Below are 22,386 nucleotides of genomic sequence, written 5' to 3' on the forward strand. Positions count from 1 at the left end.
ATGGGAATGGGGGGACTGGAAAGGATTTAGATTTAGGGGGACTGGGAAGGACTGGGTTGGGTTTAAGGGAACTGGGAGGGACTGGGATGGGTTTAGGGGAACTGGGAGGGACTGGGATGGGTTTAGGGGAACTGGGAAGGACTGGGATGGGTTTAGGGGAACTGGGAGGGAATGGAAGCGGCCTGGGAATGACCGTGATGGGACTGCAAGGGGAACAGAAGCGACTGGGATGAACTGGGACAGCTCCGAGTGACGCTGGGGTAACCCCGAGGTCCTCCCAGCCGCCAGGGGGCGCTGCCAATGGGCGGCGATGCCCCGCCCCCCTCAAGCACCGCCCACCTCCCGTGTCCAGCGTCGCTTTATTCGCGCCTGACCCCCGTACACCCGCCAGGCCACGCCCCCACCGCGAGGCCACGCCCCACGTCCCTCCGGTTCCCCCCGGGGCGGGGTCGCGGTCCCGGTGGTCCCGGGGGGGTCCCGGTCACAGCCGGTGCCGCAGTCCCGGCGCTCCCGGCCGAGGCGGGCGCTGCTGTCCCGGGGGTCCCGCTCAGAGCAGGCGTCCCCACCCCGGTGGCTCAGGACGGTCCGGGTGTCGCCGTCCCGGTGTCCCCGGTGACAGCAGGCATCCCCATCGCGGCGTCCCCGGTGAGCGCGGCTGTCCCCATCCCGCTGTCCCCGTCCAAGCCCCGCCGCCGGCTCGGCTCGCTCCACGCCGGTGCCCCGGGCGGGTGCGGCGGTCAGGGCGGGTTGTCGCCGTCGCGGGCGGGGTCGCGGGGCCCGCGGGCGGGCCCGCCGTGGCTGTGCGCCTTGCGGACGTGCCGGTACAGGTCCCCGGACTGCGTGTAGGAGCGCAGGCAGTGGCGGCACTCGTAGGGCCGCTCGCGGGTGTGCACGGTGGCGTGGCGCCGCAGCGTGTACGAGCACGAGAACGTTTTCCCGCACGTCGGACACGTCGGGGCCTCCTCGGCGAACAGCCCGAAGCTCCCGCGGGGCTCCAGCGGCGTCAGGAACAGCGGCTCCCGCAGCCCCCCCAGCGCCGGGCCCAGCGCCGCCCCCTCCCCAAATCCCGCCGCTCGGGCCGGGGCAGGCGGCGGCGGCGGCGGCGGGGGAGGGGGCGCGGGGGGGCGGCGGGCGCCGTCGGGCTCCTCGTCCGAGATCACGATGGCCTCGGCCTTGATGGCACCGGCGGGACCGGGGGGCGCGGCCCAGGGACCCCCGCCCGCCGACGGAGGAGGGGCGACAGCGGCGGAGGCGGCGGCTCCGGGCCCCGGCGCGGCCTCGCTGGAGCTGCTGGGGCTGGGCGGGGGTCGCTCTCCCACGACCCCCACCCCGGGCTGGGTCGTGTCGGCCGCGTCCACCAGCGGCGGCTCCGGCGGCAGCGGCGTCCCCGCGGCGTCACCCAGCGGCGGCTGCAGCGGCGGCTGCGGCGGCGGCTGCGGCGGGGGCGGGCTGGGCGCATCCTCCTCCTCCTCCTCTTCCTCCCGCTTGGTGCTGTCGGCCTCGGCCGGGCCCCGCGCCTGCAGCTTCTTCTTGCAGAGCTTGACCACGTCGTTCATGTGCAGGTAGCTGGCGGCGGCCAGCACGTCCTCCAGCGGCGCCGCCAGCGCCAGCCGCCCCTCGTACATGAACTCCAGCAGCAGCGCGAAGGCCGGCGCCGTGACGATGTCGCTGTTCAGGGCCACCACGGCGCCCCGCGCCCCTCCCGCGCCGCCCGGTTCGGCGTAGCAGAGGTGGAAGAAGGAGCTGCAGGCGGCCAGCACGGCCCGGTGCGCGGGGAAGGGCGCCGTGCCCACCAGCACCGTGCAGTCGCACAGGATCCCCCGGGAGCGCTGCTCCCGCAGCCCCCGCAGCAGCTGCCGGCTGTGCTCCGGGAACTCCATCGGGCTGGGAAATGGGGGAAAAACGGGGAAAATGGGCAATCAGGGCTCTGGGAACTCCATCGGGCTGCGGAAATGGGGGAAAAACGGGGAAAAATGAGGAGATCAGGGTTCGGGGAACTCCATCGGGCTGGGGAAATAGGGGGAAAACGGGGAAAAATGGGCAGTCAGGGCTCTGGGAACTCCATCGGGCTAGAGGGGGAAATGGGGAAAACCAGGGGAAAATGGGCAATCAGGGCTCTGGGAACTCCATGGGGCTGGGAAAATGGGGGAAAACCGGGCAAATCAGGGCTTGGGGAAGTTCATCGGGCTGTGGGGGAATGGGGGAAAACGGGGGGAAAATGGGCAATCAGTGCTGGAGGAGCTCGTTGGGGCTGGGGGAAAATGGGGAAAATTGGGGGTTAGTGCTCCGGGAACTCCATCGGGCTGGGGAAATGGGGGGAAAAACGGGGAAATCAGGGCTCTGGGAACTCCATCGGGCTGGGGAAATGGGGGGAAAACCAGGGGAAAATGGGCAATCAGTGCTCCGGAACTCCATCAGGCTGGAGGGGGGAAAATGAGGAGATCAGGGCTCTGGGAACTCCATCGGGCTGCGGAAATAGGGGGAAAACGGGGAAATCAGGGCTCGGGGAAGTTCATCGGGCTGGGGAAATGGGGGAAAAACGGGGGAAAATGAGGAGATCAGGGCTTCGGGAACTCCATCGGGCTGGGGAAATGGGGGAAAACGGGGAAAAATGGGCAATCAGGGCTTCGGGAACTCCATCGGGCTGGGGAAATGGGGGAAAAAACGGAGAATTCAGGGCTTGGGGAAGTTCATCGGGCTGCGGGAAATGGGGAAAACCAGGGGAAAATGGGCAATCAGGGCTCGGGGAACTCCATCAGGCTGGGGAAATGGGGGAAAAATGGGGAAAATGGGAAATCAGGGTTCTGGGAACTCCATCAGGCTGGGGAAATGGGGGTAAATGGGGAAATCAGGGCTCTGGGAACTCCATCGGGCTGGAGGGGGAAAAATGAGGAGATCAGGGCTCTGGGAACTCCATGGGGCTGGGGAAATGGGGGGAAAAATGGGCAATCAGGGCTCTGGGAGCTCCATCGGGCTGAGGAAATGGGGGAAAAACAGGGGAAATGGGGAAATCAGGGCTCTGGGAACTCCATCGGGCTGGAGGGGGAAAAATGAGGAGATCAGGGTTCTGGGAACTCCATTGGGCTGTGGGAAATGGGGGAAAACCAGGGGGAAATGGGCAATCAGTGCTGCAGGAGCTCCATGGGGCTGGAGGGAAATGGGGAGAAAAACGGGGAAATCAGTGCTCCGGGAACTCCATCGGGCTGGAGGGGGAAAAATGAGGAGATCAGGGCTTTGGGAACTCCATTGGGCTGCGGAAATGGGGGCAAAATGGGGAAATCAGGGCTTGGGGAAGTCCATTGGGCTGGGGAAATGGGGAAAACCAGGGAAAAACGGGAAATCAGGGCTCTGGGAACTCCATCAGGCTGGGAAAATGGGGGTAAAACGGGAAAAACGGGCAATCAGGGCTCCGGGAACTCCATCGGGCTGGAGGGGGAAAAAAGGGGAGATCAGGGTTCTGGGAACTCCATCGGGCTGCGGAAATGGGGGGAAAAACGGGGGAAAATGGGCAATCAGGGCTCGAGGAGCTCCATGGGGCTGCGGAAATGGGGGAAAACCAGGGGGAAATGGGCAATCAGGGCTCGAGGAGCTCCATGGGGCTGGGGGGAAATGGGGGGAAAAATGGGGAAAATGGGCAATCAGGGCTCTGGGAACTCCATGGGGCTGGGGAAAATGGGGGGAAAACCAGGGGAAAATGGGCAATCAGTGCTGGAGGAGCTCCATGGGGCTGGGGGGAAATGGGGAAAAATGGGGAAAAATGGGGGTTAGTGATCGGGAAATCCATCGGGTTGGATGGGGAAAAATGGGGAGATCAGAGGCCTGGGAATTCCATCGGGCTGGGGGAAGAATGGGAGAAATCGGGAAAAAAACAGGAAAAAACGAGGAGTCGGTGCTGCAGGAACTCCGTGGGGCTGCGGGGAGGGGGTGAAATGGGGGAAATGAGGAAAAACGGGGATCAGAGCGGGGTCAGAGCCGGGGAACTCCATCGGGGTGGGGGTGATGGAACTGGGGAGGGGGAACGGGAGCGGTTTGGGATTCCGGGGGGCTGGGGACACACCGGGCTGGCCCAGCCGGGCAATCCCAGTCCGTCCCAGTTCGTCCCAGTCCGTCCCAGTGTCCCCCCCTCAGCCAATCCCAGTGCGGCCCTGTCACCCATCGCGTCCCAGGCAGGCCCATCCCAGTCAATCCCGACGAGCCCCAGCGCGTCCCAGTCAATCCCGGTGTGGCCCCGCGAGTCCCGCTCGGCCCCAGTCCGGCCCGGTTGGCCCCAGTTTGTCCCAGTTTGTCCCAGTTTGTCCCAGTTCCCCCCCGGCGCCCCCGGCCCCGCTCACCACAAAGCCGCGGCCTGCCGACGCCCCGCCTCCCCGCGCTGATTGGCGGACCCGGCGTGCCCGGCGCTCCGCTCTCATTGGTTAATTCACCAGTCACTCAAGGTGACCGGGCCGAGCGGATCAGAGGCGCTTGTTGATTGGTCTCAGCTGCCGCCGCTCAGAAAAGCGCGCTGTTGATTGGCTGTTCGGAGAAGGACGGGCCGCCGTCGCCAGGATGGTGGTTGCCATGAGCGCGGAGGCGGAGCGTTGTCACGGAAGCCCTCGGGGGCGGGGCACCGGCTGAAATCGGCATTCTGATTGGGCGAAATTGGGTGTCATTCAGCGTTCCCGCGCTTTCATTGGGTTTCCCTCCAGCCCTCAGGGTGCGTTCCCGCCTCTTCCGCGAGCCGCGCGCTGATTGGTTTGCGCTGCCATCGCTCAAGCCTCGCACGCGAATCACAACACGAGGAGGGCGGGGCCTCTGTCTCCCCGGCAACCAGGTAAGGCGGGAACTCCGCGAGAGGGCGTGGCCGGCGCTGGACGGAGGGCGGGGCTCCTTACAGCCAATGGGAGGCGGCGGCGTCGGGCCGGGGGCGGGGTCAAGGGTCAGGCCGGATCCAAGATGGCGGCGGCGCTGGGGCGGTGAGCGCGCGCCAGCGGCCCGACCCCCCCCTCCCCCCCCCCACGGGACCCCCCCCGGTGTCACCCCCGACCCCCCCCTACGGGACCCCCCCCTCCCCAAAAACCCCCCCGGGACCCCCCGGCCGGGCCTCGAGCGTCCGGGACCCCCCCCAAGGCCTCTGGCCTGGGCTGCGGCCCAGCCCCCCCACAGCCCCCCGACCCCCCCCCAGCCCCTGTGGGACCCCCCCGGGACCCCTCCCCCGAATCTGCTCTGGGGCTCCCGCACTCCCCTCCCTGCTGCCCCCCAAACTCTGGGGCTCTCGAACCCCCCCCGAGCCCACCTGAGGGGGTTTCGGGGTGTCCCGGTGCTTCCCGCTGGGTTTGGGGTGTCCCGATGCTCTCCAGCTGGATTTGGGGGGAGATTTGGGGGGGGCTCTCCCCCTGGTTTTGGGTTTCTGACCCCCCATTCCCCCAGGTGGGTTTTGGGGGGGGTCTCCCCCTCTTTTTGGGGTGCTGACCCCCCCGTTCCCCCCAGGTGGGTTTTGGGGGGGGTCTCCCCCTCTTTTTTGGGGGTGCTGACCCCCCCGTGCCCCCCAGGTGGGTTTTGTGTTGTGTTTTGGGGGGGGTCTCCCCCTCTTTTTGGGGTGCTGACCCCCCCGTGCCCCCCAGGTGGGTTTTGGGGGGGGTCTCCCCCTCTTTTTGGGTTTCTCACCCCCCGTTCCCCCAGGTGGGTTTTGGGGTGGGGTCTCCCCCTATTTGGGGGTGCTGACCCCCCCGTGCCCCCCAGGTGGGTTTTGGGGGGGGTCTCCCCCTCTTTTTGGGTTTCTCACCCCCCGTTCCCCCAGGTGGGTTTTGGGGTGGGGTCTCCCCCTATTTGGGGGTGCTGACCCCCCCTTCCCCCAGGCAGGTTTTGGGGGGGGGTCTCCCCCTATTTGGGGGTGCTTAACCCCCCCCGTGCCCCCCAGGTGGGTTTTGGGGGGGGGTCTCCCCCTCTTTGGGGGTGCTGACCCCCCCGTGCCCCCCAGGCAGGTTTTGGGGGGGGGGTCTCCCCCTGTTTGGGGTTTCTGCCCCCCCCGTTCCCCCAGGTGGGTTTTGTGTTGTGGTTTGGGGGGGTCTCCCCCTCTTTTTGGGGTTTCTGACCCCCCGTGCCCCCCAGGCGGGTTTTGGGGGGGGGGGTCTCCCCCTGGTTTTGGGTTTCTGACCCCCCTGTTCCCCCAGGTGGGTTTTGGGGGGTGTTTTGGGGGGGTCTCCCCCTCTTTTTGGGGGTGCTGACCCCCCCGTGCCCCCCAGGTGGGTTTTGTGTTGTGTTTTGGGGGGGTCTCCCCCTGTTTTTGGGGTGCTGACCCCCCCGTGCCCCCCAGGTGGGTTTTGGGGGGGGTCTCCCCCTCTTTTTGGGGTGCTGACCCCCCTGTTCCCCCAGGTGGCCGCTCTGGCTGTCCCTGTTCCTCCTCGGGGCCTCGCTCGCCGTCGACCGCGGCAACTTCAAGACCTGCGAGCAGAGCGGCTTCTGCAGGTGTGGGGAGGGGGCTGCGCACCTGGGGGGGGGCGGGGCGCGGCCCGGGGGGGTCACTCAGGGTCACTCAGGGCCCGTGTCACCCCCCGTGTCCCCTCCCCGTGTCCCCCCCAGGCGGCAGCGGCGGATCCAGCCCGGGAACTCCCCGTACCGGGCGCTGCTGGAGTCGCTGGAGCTCGGCCCCGACGTGGCCAGGATGCAACTGGTGAATGAGGCCACCCAGGTGAGGGGACACTGGGGACACTGGGGGGACAGCAAGGGTCACAGGGGGACAGGATCCAGCTGGTCAGTGAGGCCACCCAGGTGAGGGGACACTGGGGACACTGGGGACACTGGGGGGGGTCACAGGGGGACAGGATCCAACTGGTCAATGAGGCCACCCAGGTGAGGGGGACACTGGGGGACACTGGGGGGGTCACAGGGGAACAGGATCCAGCTGGTCAGTGAGGCCACCCGGGTGAGGGGACACTGGGGACACTGGGGACACTGGGGGGGTCACAGGATCCAACTGGTCAATGAGGCCACCCAGGTGAGGGGACACTGGGGACACTGGGGGGGTCACAGGGGGACAGGATCCAGCTGGTCAGTGAGGCCACCCAGGTGAGGGGACACTGGGGACACTGGGGGGGTCACAGGATCCAACTGGTGAATGAGGCCACCCAGGTGAGGGGACACTGGGGACACTGGGGACACTGGGGGGGTCACAGGATCCAACTGGTGAATGAGGCCACCCAGGTGAGGGGACACTGGGGGACACTGGGGGGGGTCACAGGGGACAGGATCCAACTGGTCAATGAGGCCACCCAGGTGAGGGGACACTGGGGACACTGGGGACACTGGGGGTGTCACAGGGGAACAGGATCCAGCTGGTCAATGAGGCCACCCAGGTGAGGGGACACTGGGGACACTGGGGACACTGGGGGGACAGCAAGGGTCACAGGGGAACAGGATCCAACTGGTCAATGAGGCCACCCAGGTGAGGGGACACTGGGGACCCTGGGGGGGGTCACAGGATCCAACTGGTCAGTGAGGCCACCCAGGTGAGGGGACACTGGGAACACTGGGGACACTGGGGGGGTCACAGGGGGACAGGATCCAACTGGTGAATGAGGCCACCCAGGTGAGGGGACACTGGGGACACTGGGGACACTGGGGGGGTCAGCAAGGGTCACAGGGGGACAGGATCCAACTGGTGAATGAGGCCACCCAGGTGAGGGGACACTGGGGGACATTGGGGACACTGGGGGTGTCACAGGGGACAGGATCCAACTGGTGAATGAGGTCACCCAGGTGAGGGGGACACTGGGGACACTGGGGGGGTCACAGGGGGACAGGATCCAACTGGTGAATGAGGCCACCCAGGTGAGGGGACACTGGGGACACTGGGGGGACAGCAAGGGTCACAGGGCAACAGGATCCAACTGGTGAATGAGGCCACCCAGGTGAGGGGACACTGGGGACACTGGGGGAGTCACAGGGGGACAGGATCCAACTGGTGAATGAGGCCACCCAGGTGAGGGGACACTGGGGACATTGGGGACACTGGGGGGGGTCACAGGGGGACAGGATCCAGCTGGTCAGTGAGGCCACCCAGGTGAGGGGACACTGGGGACATTGGGGGGGTCACAGGATCCAACTGGTCAGTGAGGCCACCCAGGTGAGGGGACACTGGGGACACTGGGGACACTGGGGGGACAGCAAGGGTCACAGGGCAACAGGATCCAGCTGGTCAATGAGGCCACCCAGGTGAGGGGACACTGGGGACACTGGGGGAGTCACAGGGGACAGGATCCAACTGGTGAATGAGGCCACCCAGGTGAGGGGACACTGGGGACACTGGGGTCCCTTTGTGTAGGTGTTGCTGCTGTGGGAGGTGTGGGGGCCCCCAGGTGTCCCTGTCCCCATGTCCCCAGGCCCAGGTGTCCCCATGTCCCCTGGCCCAGGTATCCGCCTGTCCCAGTGTCCCTGTCCCCTGTCCTAGTGTCCCTGTCCCCCTCAGGTGTCTCTGTCCCAGTGTCCCTGTCCCAGTGTCCCTGTCCCCCCAGGTGTCCTTGTCCCCTGTCCCAGTGTCCCTGTCCCCCCAGGTGTCCTTGTCCCCTGTCCCAGTGTCCCTGTCCCCCAGGTGTCCCAATGTCCCTGTCCCCCAGGTGTCCCCATGTCCCATGTCCCTGTCCCCAGGTGTCCCTGTCCCCCCAGGTGTCCCTGTCCCCATGTCCCTGTCCCCCAGGTGTCCCCATGTCCCTGTCCCCAGGTGTCCCTATGTCCCTGTCCCAATGTCCCTGTCCCCCAGCTGTCCCCATGTCCCTGTCCCCCAGGTGTCCCCATGTCCCGTGTCCCTGTCCCCATGTCCCTGTCCCCAGGTGTCCCTATGTCCCTGTCCCAATGTCCCTGTCCCCCAGGTGTCCCCATGTCCCTGTCCCCAGGTGTCCCCATGTCCCTGTCCCCATGTCCCTGTCCCCCAGGTGTCCCCATGTCCCTGTCCCCATGTCCCTGTCCCCAGCTGTCCCCATGTCCCGTGTCCCTGTCCCCAGGTGTCCCCATGTCCCTGTCCCCGTGTCCCTGTCCCCAGCTGTCCCCATGTCCCTGTCCCCAGCTGTCCCCCTGTCCCATGTCCCTGTCCCCAGGTGTTTCCCTGTCCCCAGGTGTCCCCATGTCCCTGTCCCCAGGTGTCCCATGTCCCTGTCCCCAGCTGTCTCATGTCCCCCTGTCCCCAGGTGCCGCTGCTGCTGGAGCTCTGGGGGCTCACCGGGAACGTGACGCGCCTGCGCATCCAGGAGCTGTCACCGCTGCGGCCCCGGTACCCGCGTGCCCGACGTGCTGCTGGGAGAGCCCCCGGCCGAGAGGTGAGGGACAGGGGGACATGGGGACATTGGGACAGGGGACATGGGGACAGGGACAGGGGACATGGGGACAGGGGACAGGGACAGGGGACAGGGGACAGGGACAGGGGACATGGGGACAGGGGACAGGGACAGGGGACAGGGGACAGGGACAGGGGACAGGGGACAGGGACAGGGGACAGGGACAGTGGACAGGGGATAGGGGACAGGGGACAGGGACAGGGGACATGGGGACAGGGACAGGGGACATGGGGACGGGGACAGGGGACAGGGACAGTGGACAGGGGATAGGGGACAGGGGACAGGGGACAGGGACAGGGGACATGGGGACAGGGACAGGGGACATGGGGACGGGGACAGGGGACAGGGACAGGGGACAGGGACACCGGCAGAGAGGTGAGACAGGGACAGGGACAGGGGACAGGGGACAGGGACGGGGACAGGGGACACCGGCAGAGAGGTGAGACAGGGGACATGGGGACAGGGACACCGGCAGAGAGGGGAGACAGGGACAGGGGACATGGGGACAGGGACAGGGACAGGATACACGGGGACAGGGACACCGGCCGAGAGGTGAGACAGGGACAGGGGGACATGGGGACAGGGGACAGGGACACCGGCAGAGAGGTGAGACAGGGGACAGGGGACAGGGACACCGGCAGAGAGGTGAGGGATAGGGGACAGTGCCACCTGCAGAGAGGTGAGGGACAGGGGACACGGGGACAGGGCCACCTGCAGAGAGCTCAGGGGACAGGGGACACTGCTGTCCCCAGGCTGTGACAAGGGCACCCAGGAAGTGTCCCAGGGTGGCAGTCACAGCTCTCTGGGCTACCCTGAGCTGGTGCCACCACCCCAAACCCCACTGTCCCCAGGCTGGAGGTGACAGGCCATGACGAAGGCACCCTGGAGGTGTCCCTGGGGTGGTGCCACCCCCTGATGGCCACTGTCCCCAGGCTGGGGTGGCAGTCACAGCTCTCTGGGCTACCCTGGGATGATGCCACCCCCTGATGCCCACTGTCCCCAGGCTGGAGGTGACAGCCCGTGACAAGGACACCCTGGAGATGTCCCTGGGGTGCCCTGGGCTGGTGCCACCCCCTGATGGCCGCTGTCCCCAGGCTGGAGGTGACAGCCCGTGACAAGGACACCCTGGAGCTGTCCCTGGGCCCCGGGGGTCACCGGCTGCTGGTGACGGAGCGGCCGTTCCGCCTGGACCTGCTGCGGCACCGGGAGCTGCTCTGCAGCGTCAACGCCCGCGGCCTCCTCGTCTTCGAGCACCAGCGGCGCCGCCGGGACTCGTGAGTGACCAAAAGAGCCCTCAGACACCCTGAAAAACCTTCAGAAAAGCTTAAAATCCCTTTAAAAATCTTCAAAACCCTCAGAAACCCTTAAAAACCCTTCAAAAACCCTTAAAAATCCTTCAAAACCTTCAAAACCTTCAAAATTTTCAAAAAAGCTTCAAAGATTCTTAAAATACCTTCAAAACCTTCAAAACCCTTAAAAACCCTTCAAAAACCCTTAAAAGTCCTCAAAAATCCTTCAAAAACCTTCAAAACCCTTCAAAACCTTCAAAAAAACTTCAAATCCCTTAAAAAACCTTCAAAACCCTTAAAAACCCTTCAAAAATCCTTAAAAATCCTCAAAAACCTTCAAAACTCTTCAAAACCTTCAAAACCTTCAAAAAAGCTTAAAAACCCTTTAAAAAGCTTTGAAACCCTTCAAAATCCTTCAAAACCCTTCAAAACCTTAAAAACCATCAAAAAAGCTTCAAATCTCTTAAAAACCCTTCAAAGCCCTTAAAAACTCTTCAAAAACCCTTAAAAATCCTCAAAAACCTTCAAAACTTTAAGAAACCTTCAAAACATTCAAAAAACCTTCAGATCCCTTAAAAAACCTTCAAAACCCTTAAAAACCCTTCAAAAATCCTTAAAAATCCTCAAAAACCTTCAAAACCCTTCAAAACCTTCAAAACCTTCAAAAAAGCTTAAAAACCCTTTAAAAAGCTTTGAAAACCTTCAAAACCCTTCAAAACCTTCAAAACCTTCAAAAAAGCTTAAAAACCCTTTAAAAAGCTTTGAAACCCTTCAAAATCCTTCAAAACCCTTCAAAACCTTAAAAACCATCAAAAAAGCTTCAAATCTCTTAAAAACCCTTCAAAACCCTTAAAAACTCTTCAAAAACCCTTAAAAATCCTCAAAAACCTTCAAAACTTTAAGAAACCTTCAAAACATTCAAAAAACCTTCAAAACTCTCAAAAACCTTCAAAACCCTTCAAAAATTTTCAAAACCCTTGAAAAACCTTCAAAAAACCTCAAAAATCCTTAAAAAAACCCTTCAAAACCCTTAAAAAACCTTCAAAACCTTTAAAAACTCTTAAAAATCCTCAAAAGCTTTGAAAATTCTCAAAAAAACTTTAAAAAATCTGAAAAATTTGCAAAACTTTTGGAACCCTTCAAAGTCTTCTAAAAGCCTTCAACTCCCTGCAAAAAATTTTGAATAATCCTCAAAATAACCCCCAACAAAGATGCAAAAATTTCTCAAAAAATTCTTAAGAACGTTTGAAAGAGCATTAGCAAATCCTGGAAAAGCTTTTAAAAAAAAATCCACAAAAAGCTTCAAAATACAGCCTAAAAACTGGATTAAAAATTCTTAAAATATTCTGAAAATATCTTTAACAAGCCTTCAAAAAATCAATAAAAATACTGCCCAAAAAATCTCTTAAAGTGCTCTCAAAACAACCCTGAAAAACCTCAAAAAAACTTCAAAATCCCCCACAAAAAACCATTTTAAAAACCCCAAGAAAAACCCCAAAAAATCCATAAAAACCCCTTAAAATACTCCTCAAAAAATCCCTTAAAGAGCTCTCAAAACAACCCTGAAAAACCTCAAAAAATCTTTAAAATCCCCCACAAAAAACCATTAAAAACCCTCAAAAAAACCCCCCAAAAATCCATAAAAAACCCCTTAAAATACTCCCCAAAAAATCCCTTAAAAAGCTCTCAAAACAAACCCTTAAAAACCTCATAAAAATCTTCAAAATCCCCCACAAAAAACCATTAAAAACCCTCAAAAAAACCCCCAAAAATCCATAAAAAACCCTTAAAATACCCCCTAAAAAATCCCTTAAAGAGCTCTCAAAACAAACTCTTAAAAACCTCATAAAAAACTTCAAAATCCCCCACAAAAAACCATTAAAAACCCTCAAAAAAACTCCAAAAAATCCATAAAAACCCCTTAAAATACTCCCCAAAAAATTCCTTAAAGAGCTCTCAAAACAACCCTTAAAAACCTCAAAAAAACTTCAAAATCCCCCACAAAAAACCATTAAAAACCCCCAAAAAATCCATAAAAACCCTTAAAATACCCCCTAAAAAATCCCTTAAAGAGCTCTCAAAACAACCATGAAAAACCTCAAAAAATCTTCAAAATCCCCCACAAAAAACCATTAAAAACCCCCAAAAAATCCATAAAAACCCCTTAAAATACCCCCTAAAAAATCCCTTAAAAAGCTCTCAAAACAACCCTGAAAAACCTCATAAAAATCTTCAAAATCCCCCACAAAAAACCATTAAAAAACCCCAAAAAATCCACAACAACCCCTTAAAATACTCCCAAAAAATACCTTAAAAAGCTCTCAAAACAACCCTGAAAAACCTCATAAAAATCTTCAAAATCCCCCACAAAAAACCATTTTAAAAACCCCAAAAAATTCATAAAAGCCCCCAAATCCCCCCCCCCCCCCAGGCCGTTGGTGTCAGCGGGAGCTCAGGGGAGGTCGGGGGGGGATCCCCCAAAGCCCAGAGGGGGTCTGGGGTCACCCCCCACCCCCCCCCGAATTGAGGGGGGGTCCCCAGGGGCCGGGGGGGCCACGCTGACTCTCTGTGTTTCTGTTTTGGTGCCCCCCACCCCCAGTCTGGCGGATAAAGTTAGTTCTGTGTGGGATAAGATCAAGAACCTTTTCCGTAGGTAAATCCATGGAATGCATCCCCAAAATCCCCCCCCTCAAAAAAGGGGATCCCCCCCTCACCCCCCTTGTCATGGTGGGAGAAATTGGGGGGGCTTCAAATCCCCCCTCTAAAAAAAAAAGGGGAGCAGGAACAGCTTGGGGGGGAGGGGTCAGCGAGGCTTCCAAAATTGGGGAGGGGGCTGGAGCAGCCAGGGGGGGTCTGTGCACCCCCAAATTGAAGGGTCAGGTGTAGCTGAGGGGGGTCTGTGCACCCCCAAATTGAAGGGTCAGGTGTAGTTGGGGGGGTCTGTGCACCCCCAAATTGAAGGGTCAGGTGTAGCTGGGGGGGGTCTGTGCACCCCCAAATTGAAGGGTCAGGTGTAGTTGGGGGGGTCTGTGCACCCCCAAATTGAAGGGTCAGGTGTAGCTGAGGGGGGTCTGTGCACCCCCAAATTGAAGGGTCAGGTGTAGCCAGGGGGGGTCTGTGCCCCCCCAAATTGAAGGGTCAGGTGTAGCCGGGGGGGGTCTGTGCACCCCCAAATTGAAGGGTCAGGTGTAGCCAGGGGGGGTCTGTGCACCCCCAAATTGAAGGGTCAGGTGTAGCCGGGGGGGGTCTGTGCACCCCCAAATTGAAGGGTCAGGTGGAGCTGGGGGGGTCTGTGCACCCCCAAATTGAAGGGTCAGGTGTAGCCAGGGGGGGTCTGTGCCCCCCCAAATTGAAGGGTCTGGAGCAGCCAGGGGGGGTCTGTGCACCCCCAAATTGAAGGGTCAGGTGTAGTTGGGGGGGGTGGTCTGTGCACCCCCAAATTGAAGGGTCAGGTGGAGCTGGGGGGGGGGGGTCTGTGCACCCCCAAATTGAAGGGTCTGGAGCAGCCAGGGGGGGTCTGTGCACCCCAAAATTGAAGGGTCAGGTGTAGCTGGGGGGGGTCTGTGCACCCCCAAATTGAAGGGTCAGGTGGAGCTGGGGGGGTCTGTGCACCCCCAAATTGAAGGGTCTGGTGTAGCTGGGGGGGGTCTGTGCCCCCCCAAATTGAAGGGTCAGGTGTAGCCAGGGGGGGTCTGTGCACCCCCAAATTGAAGGGTCAGGTGGAGCCAGGGGGGGTCTGTGCACCCCCAAATTGAAGGGTCAGGTGTAGCTGGGGGGGGTCTGTGCCCCCCCAAATTGAAGGGTCAGGTGTAGCTGGGGGGGGGGGGGGTCTGTGCACCCCAAAAATGAGGAGATGCCCTCCCCCACCCTCCACACCCCCCAGAGCAGGCAGGAGCGGCTGGGGGGGGGGTCCTGGATCCCCCCAAAATTCGGGGTCCTGGGGGTGCCCTTTGTCCTTGCCTCCCCTCCCCCCCACTTTGGGGCACCCCCAGGACCCCCAAATTCCCACAGGGATCCCCCCAAAGACCCCCCAGGAGAGGAGGGGGCGGCGCAGGAGGGGCCCGAGGACGGCGCTGGCAGCACCCAGAGCGAGAAGGTGACATTGGGGGGGACGCTGGGGTGGGACACCCCAAATTCAACCCCCCCCCCTTTTTTGGGGAGGGGTCCCCCCATTCCTGACAGGATCTGTCCCCCCCCCCAGCCCGCAGAGCCCCCGGCAGAGCCCGAGGAGGAGCCGGGGGCGTGGGAGGAGACGTTCAAGACACACACGGACAGCAAACCCTACGGTGGGGACGCTTGGGGACACTTGGGGACACTTGGGGACACTGGGGGGGACACGGGGGGACCCCTGTGACCCCCCCACCCCTCTCTCCCTGCAGGACCCACCTCGGTGGGGTTGGATTTCTCCCTGCCGGGATTCGAGCACGTGTACGGCATCCCCGAGCACGCCGACAACCTGCGGCTGCGGCACACCGAGTGAGCGGGGACACGGGGACACGGGGGACATTGGGGACAGTGGGGACACTGGGGGGACAGTGGGGACACCGCTGGGACATTGGGACATTGGGGACACTGGGGACATTGGGGACACCGCGGGGACACTGGGGCGACATTGGGGGGACACGGGGGACAGTGGGGACACCACCGGGACACCGTGGGGCCATTGGGGATACTGGGGACATTGGGGACATCGTGGGGACAGTGGGGACATCGTGGGGACACTGGGGACACCGCAGGGACAGTGGGGACACCATGGGGATATTGGGGACATTGGGGGCACACTGGGGACACGGGGACACTGGGGACACCGTGGGGACAGTGGGGACATTGGGGACACCACGGGGACACTGGGGACACTGCGGGGACACCATGGGGACACCATGGGGACACTGGGGACACCATGGGAACATCGCAGGGACACGGGGGACACTGGGGACATTGGGGGGACACTGGGGGCATTGTGGGGACACAGGGGACATTGGGGGCACCGCGGGGACACTGGGGACACTGCAGGGACACCATGGGGACATTGGGGGGACATGGGGGACATGGGGACACTGCAGGGACATTGGGGACACTGGGGACACCACGGGAACACTGGGGGCACTGGGGATACCACGGGGACACTGGGGACATTGGAGACACCATGGGGACACTGGGGACATTGGGGACACCATGGGGACATGGGGACACCGTGGGGACACCACCGGGACACTGGGGACATTGGGGACACGGGGACACCAGGGGGACAATGGGGACATCGCGGGGACACGGGGGACACTGGGGACATTGGGGGGCGCTGGGGACACTGGGGACATTGGGGACACCGTGGGGACACTGGGGACGCCACGGGGACATTGGGGACGTTGGGGACACTGGGGACATTGGGGGCACCACGGGGACACTGGGGACACCACGGGGACATCGTGGGGACATTGGGGACACCACAGGGACACTGGGGACATTGGTGACAACAAGGGGACACTGGGGACACCATGGGGACACTGGGGACACCACGGGGACACTGGGGTGACACTGAGACACGGAGGGACACGGGGATGTGGGGGCACAGGAGCAAGGCGAGGGGTGCTGGTGGCGCTGAGGGGGCGGTGTCACCGTGGGAGGACAGGAACGGTGACAGTGACAGCGGTGACGGTGACAGTGATGCTGCGTGGGGGTGGCACTGATGGTGGCTTTGTGGGGTGACAGTGACATTCTGGGGGCGTCCCTGGTCCCATGGGGGTGTCCCTAACCCTCTCCCTGATGTCCCCAGGGGTGGGGGGGGTGACTTTTACCTGCTGTACACCCCTGGGGGGATGTCCCTGTCCCCCTGGCAGTGTCCCTGAGTGTCCCCATGTCCCCAGGGGGGTGACCTGTACCTCCTGTACCCCCCTGGCGGTGTCCCTGTCCCCCTGGCAGTGTCCCTGAGTGTCCCCATAGGGGTGATCCATAGGGCCTGTACCCCCCTGGCAGTGTCCCTGATGTCCCCGTGTCCCCAGGGGAGGTGACCCATAGAGCCTGTACCCCCTTGGCAGTGTCCCTGAGTGTCCCCATGTCCCCAAGAGGGGTGACCCATAGAGCTGTACCCCCCTGGGGCGATGTCCCCGTCCCCCTGGCAGTGTCCCTGAGTGTCCCTGATGTCCCTGTGTCCCCAGGGGGGTGACCCGTACTGCCTGTACCCCCCTGGCAGTGTCCCTGGCAGTGTCCCTGTACCCCCCTGGCAATGTCCCTGTACCCCCTGGCAGTGTCCCTGGCAGTGTCCCTGATGTCCCCGTGTCCCCAGGGGCGGTGACCCATACCGCCTGTACCCCCCTGGCAGTGTCCCTGTACCCCCCTGGCAGTGTCCCTGGCAGTGTCCCCATCCCCCTGGCAGTGTCCCTGAGTGTCCCTGATGTCCCCGTGTCCCCAGGGGGGGTGACCCATAGAGCTGTACCCCTCTGGGGCGATGTCCCCATCCCCCTGGCAGTGTCCCTGGCAGTGTCCCTGACGTCCCCGTGTCCCCAGGGGGGGTGACCCGTACTGCCTGTACCCCCCTGGCAGTGTCCCTGGCAGTGTCCCCATCCCCCTGGCAGTGTCCCTGGCAGTGTCCCCATCCCCCTGGCAGTGTCCCTGACGTCCCCGTGTCCCCAGGGGGGGTGACCCGTACCGCCTGTACAACCTGGACGTGTTCCAGTACGAGGTGTTCACGCCCATGGCTCTGTACGGCTCCGTGCCGCTGCTGCTCGCCCACCGGCCCCGCCTCAGCCTCGGCCTCTTCTGGCTCAACGCCGCCGAGACCTGGGTGGACATCGGCTCCAACACGGCCGGCAAGGTCTGCTGGGGGGTCCTGGGGGTGTTTGGGGGGGTTTGGGGGGTCCTGGGTGGACATCGGCTCCAACACGGCTGGCAAGGTCGGGCTGGGGGGTCCTGGGGGGGTTTGGGGGGGTCCTGGGGGGTCCTGGGGGGGTTTGGGGGGTCCTGGGTGGACATCGGCTCCAACACGGCTGGCAAGGTCTGGTGGGGGTTTGGGGGGGTCCTGGGGGTTTGGGGGGTCCTGGGAGGGGTTTGGGGGATCCTGGGAGGGGTTTGGGGGGTCCTGGGTGGACATCGGCTCCAACACGGCCGGCAAGGTCGGGCTGGGGGTTTTGGGGGGGTCCTGGGGGGGTTTGGGGGGTCCTGGGTGGACATCGGCTCCAACACGGCCGGCAAGGTCGGGCTGGGGGGGCTGGGGGGGGTCCTGGGGGGGTTTGGGGGGTTTGGGGGGTTTGGGGGGATCCTGGGTGAACATCGGCTCCAACACGGCCGGCAAGGTCGGGCTGGGGGGCTTTGGGGGGTCCTGGGGGGTTTGGGGGGTCCTGGGAGGGGTTTGGGGGGGTCCTGGGGGGTTTTAGGGGTCCTGGGTGGACATCGGCTCCAACACGGCCGGCAAGGTCCGGTGGGGGCTTTGGGGGGTCCTGGGGGGGTTTGGGGGGTCCTGGGAGGGGTTTTGGGGGGTCCTGGGTGGACATCGGCTCCAACACGGCCGGCAAGGTCCGGCTGGGGGGTTTGGGGGGTCCTGGGGGTTTGGGGGGTCCTGGGAGGGGTTTTGGGGGATCCTGGGTGGACATCGGCTCCAACACGGCCGGCAGGGTCTGGTGGGGGGCTTTGGGGGGGTCCTGGGGGGTTTGGGGGGTCCTGAGGGGGTTTTGGGGAGGTTTGGGGGAGGTTTGGGGGGTCCTGGGTGAACATCGGCTCCAACACGGCCGGCAAGGTTGGGCTGGGGGGGTCCTGGGGGGTTTGGGGGGTCCTGGGAGGGGGTTTGGGAGGTCCTGGGTGAACATCGGCTCCAACACGGCCGGCAAGGTTGGGCTGGGGGGGCTGGGGGGGCTCCTGGGGGGGTTTGGGGGGGTTTTGGGGGATCCTGGGTGGACATCGGCTCCAACACGGCCGGCAAGGTCCGGCTGGGGGGGTCCTGGGGGGGTTTGGGGGGGTCCTGGGAGGGGTTTGGGGGGTCCTGGGTGGACATCGGCTCCAACACGGCCGGCAAGGTCCGGTGGGGGGTCTTGGGGGGATTTGGGGGGGGTTTGGGGGGTCCTGGGGGGGTTTTGGGGAGGTTTGGGGGGTCCTGGGGGGATTTGGGGGAGGTTTTGGGGGGTCTTGGGTGGACATCGGCTCCAACACGGCCGGCAAGGTCCGGTGGGGGGCTTTGGGGGGGTCCTGGGGGGTTTGGGGGGTCCTGGGGGTGTTTGGGGAGGTTTGGGGGATCCTGGGTGGACATCGGCTCCAACACGGCCGGCAAGGTCGGGCTGGGGGGTTTGGGGGGGTCCTGGGGGGTTTGGGGGGTCCTGGGAGGGGTTTGGGGGAGGTTTGGGGGGTCCTGGGGGGTTTTGGGGGGTCCTGGGGGTGTTTGGGGAGGTTTGGGGGATCCTGGTGGACATCGGCTCCAACACGGCCGGCAAGGTCGGGCTGGGGGGGTTTGGGGGGTCCTGGGAGGGGTTTGGGGGAGGTTTGGGGGGTCCTGGGGGGGTTTGGGGGAGGTTTGGGGGAGGTTTGGGGGGTCCTGGGAGGGGTTTGGGGGAGGTTTGGGGGGTCCTGGGTGAACATCGGCTCCAACACGGCCGGCAAGGTCCGGCTGGGGGGGGTTTGGGGGGTCCTGGGTGGGTTTCGGGGGATTTGGGGGGGTTTTGGGGGGTCTTGGGTGGACATCGGCTCCAACACGGCCGGCAAGGTCGGGCTGGGGGGTTTGGGGGGGTCCTGGGGGGATTTGGGGAGGTTTGGGGGAGGTTTGGGGGGTCCTGGGTGGACATCGGCTCCAACACGGCCGGCAAGGTCCGGCTGGGGGGGCTGGGGGGGTCCTGGGGGGATTTGGGGGGTCCTGAGGGGGTTTTGGGGAGGTTTGGGGGGATTTTGGGGGATCCTGGGTGGACATCGGCTCCAACACGGCTGGCAAGGTCTGGCTGGGGGGGTTTGGGGGGTCCTGGCTGGATTTGGGGGAGGTTTGGGGGGTCCTGGCTGGATTTGGGGGTTTCTGGGGGGACATTGGCTCCAACACCGACTGAAAGACCCAAGGGGAGGATTTGGGGGGTCTGGGGTCTTTGAGGGGCCAAGATCAGGGTGCACATCAGCTCCAACACCACTGGGAAAGTCCAAGGGGGGGATTTGGGGGGACTGGGGGGTTACTCCAGTGGGAATTTGGGGTTGCTGACCCCCTGTGCCACCCCCAGACCCTTTTTGGGAAGCTGCTGGATTACACTGGGGCAGGATTTGGGGGGGTCTCTGATGATCCCAGTGGGAATTTGGGATTCTGACCCCCTGTGCCACCCCCAGACCCTTTTTGGGAAGCTGCTGGATTACAGTGGGGGAGGATTTGGGGGTCTCTGATGATGCCAGTGGGAATTTGGGGTTGCTGACCCTCTGTGCCACCCCCAGACCCTTTTTGGGAAGCTGCTGGATTACACTGGGGGAGGATTTGGGGGTCTCTGGTGATCCCAGTGGGAATTTGGGGTTCTGACCCCCTGTGCCACCCCCAGACCCTTTTTGGGAAGCTGCTGGATTACACTGGGGGAGGATTTGGGGGGGTCTCTGATTATCCCAGTGGGAATTTGGGGTTGCTGACCCCCTGTGCCACCCCCAGACCCTTTTTGGGAAGCTGCTGGATTACAGTGGGGGAGGATTTGGGGGGGTCTCTGATGATGCCAGTGGGAATTTGGGGTTGCTGACCCCCTGTGCCACCCCCAGACCCTTTTTGGGAAGCTGCTGGATTACACTGGGGGAGGATTTGGGGGTCTCTGATGATGCCAGTGGGAATTTGGGGTCGCTGACCCCCTGTGCCACCCCCAGACCCTTTTTGGGAAGCTGCTGGATTACAGTGGGGGAGGATTTGGGGGGTCTCTGATGATGCCAGTGGGAATTTGGGGTTCTGACCCCCTGTGCCACCCCCAGACCCTTTTTGGGAAGCTGCTGGATTCCACTGGGGGAGGATTTGGGGGGGGTCTCTGATGATGCCAGTGGGAATTTGGGGTTGCTGACCCCCTGTGCCACCCCCAGACCCTTTTTGGGAAGCTGCTGGATTACACTGGGGGAGGATTTGGGGGTCTCTGATTATCCCAGTGGGAATTTGGGGTTGCTGACCCCCTGTGCCACCCCCAGACCCTTTTTGGGAAGCTGCTGGATTACAGTGGGGGAGGATTTGGGGGTCTCTGATGATGCCAGTGGGAATTTGGGGTTGCTGACCCCCTGTGCCACCCCCAGACCCTTTTTGGGAAGCTGCTGGATTACATGCAGGGGGGGGGTGAGACCCCCCAGACCGAGGTGCGCTGGATGTCCGAGAGCGGCGTCATCGACGTCTTCCTGCTGCTGGGGCCGCGGCCCGCCGACGTCACCGCCCAGTACGGGAGGCTGACCGGTATGGGGGCACTGGGGACACCGGGGGGGACGCTGGGGACACTGGGGACACCGGGAGGGACACTGGGGACACCGGGGGGGACACTGGGGACAACGGGGGGGACGCTGGGGACAACGGGGGGGACGCTGGGGACACTGGGAGGAACTCTGGGGACACTGGGATGGACATTGGGGGCACTGGGGGGGACGCTGGGGACACTGGGGACACTGGGATGGACATTGGGGGCACTGGGGACACTGGGATGGACATTGGGGACACTGGGAAGGACACTGTGGGGGACACTGGGGACACTGGGATGGGACATTGGGGACACTGGGGTGGAGATGGGGACACTGGGATGGGACTGGGAGGGACACTGGGGACACTGGGGACACCGGGAGGGACAGTGGGATGGACATTGGGGGCACTGGGGGGGACACTGGGGACACTGGGATGGACATTGGGGGCACTGGGGACACTGGGAGGGACACTGGGGACACTGGGATGGACACTGGGAGGGATGCTGGGGACACTGGGATGGAGATGGAGACACTGGGGACACTGGGATGGGACACTGGGGACACTGGGATGGAGATGGAGACGCTGGGATGGGACTGGGAGGGACACTGGGATGGAGATGGGGACACTGGGGACACTGGGATGGGACATTGGGGACACTGGGAGGGACACTGGGGATGCTGGGAGGGACATTGGGGACACTGGGGACACTGGGATGGACACTGGGGACACTGGGAGGAACTCTGGGGACACTGGGATGGAGATGGGGACACTGGGATGGGACTGGGAGGGACACTGGGGACACTGGGGACACCGGGAGGGACAGTGGGATGGACATTGGGGGCACTGGGGGGGACACTGGAGACACTGGGATGGAGATTGGGGGCACTGGGGACACCGGGAGGGACACTGGGGACACTGGGGGGGACACTGGGAGGGACACTGGGGACACTGGGAGGGACACTGAGGACATTGGGAGGGACATTGGGGGCACTGGGGACACTGGGATGGAGATGGGGACACTGGGATGGAGATGGGGACACTGGGGACAGTGGTAGGGACACTGGGATGGACATTGGGGACACTGGGGACACTGGGATGGGACTGGGAGGGACACTGGGATGGAGATGGGGACACTGGGATGGAGATGGGGACACTGGGGTGGGACTGGGAGGGACACTGGGATGGAGATGGAGACGCTGGGATGGACACTGGGATGGAGATGGGGACACTGGGGACACAGGGAGGGACACTGGGGACACTGGGATAGACATTGGGGACACTGGGTTGGAGATGGGGACACTGGGATGGGACTGGGAGGGACACTGGGGACACCGGGGGGGATGCTGGGGACACTGGGGACACCGGGAGGGACACTGGGGACACTGGGAGGGACACTGGGGACATTGGGAGGGACATTGGGGGCACTGGG

The 22,386-nt window shown here is 62.5% G+C and overlaps 3 protein-coding genes across 3 annotated transcripts in view; 1 reads left to right on the forward strand and 2 right to left on the reverse strand.

The window, feature by feature from the left end:
• LOC311164517 (neurexin-2-like) overlaps positions 1 to 22,386 on the reverse strand; it is a gene marked incomplete at both ends in the record, with an annotated part of 201,582 nt that overhangs the window by 101,190 nt on the left and 78,006 nt on the right.
• ZBTB3 (zinc finger and BTB domain containing 3) lies at positions 600 to 4,361 on the reverse strand. The gene is made up of 2 exons (XM_084224150.1): positions 4,332 to 4,361; positions 600 to 1,884 (listed from the first exon to the last, which is right to left on the reverse strand). Exon 2 carries the CDS (start codon positions 1,878 to 1,880, stop codon positions 738 to 740), a length of 1,143 nt encoding a protein of 380 aa, XP_084080276.1. The 5' UTR covers positions 1,881 to 1,884; positions 4,332 to 4,361; the 3' UTR covers positions 600 to 737.
• Positions 4,915 to 22,386, forward strand: part of LOC311164513 (neutral alpha-glucosidase AB-like) — a gene marked incomplete at its 3' end in the record, with an annotated part of 30,457 nt that continues 12,985 nt past the window's right edge. The window contains 12 exon segments of the mRNA XM_084224003.1: positions 4,915 to 4,952; positions 6,352 to 6,444; positions 6,559 to 6,667; positions 9,159 to 9,245; positions 9,247 to 9,287; positions 10,400 to 10,579; positions 13,194 to 13,247; positions 14,606 to 14,690; positions 14,796 to 14,880; positions 14,974 to 15,070; positions 17,225 to 17,405; positions 20,804 to 20,957. Coding sequence (XP_084080129.1) covers positions 4,933 to 4,952; positions 6,352 to 6,444; positions 6,559 to 6,667; positions 9,159 to 9,245; positions 9,247 to 9,287; positions 10,400 to 10,579; positions 13,194 to 13,247; positions 14,606 to 14,690; positions 14,796 to 14,880; positions 14,974 to 15,070; positions 17,225 to 17,405; positions 20,804 to 20,957 — 1,186 coding nt within the window. The 5' untranslated portion in view covers positions 4,915 to 4,932.

The sequence above is a fragment of the Fringilla coelebs genome (genome assembly GCF_963513975.1).
Source record: "Fringilla coelebs genome assembly, chromosome: 33".
NCBI lineage: Eukaryota > Metazoa > Chordata > Aves > Passeriformes > Fringillidae > Fringilla > Fringilla coelebs.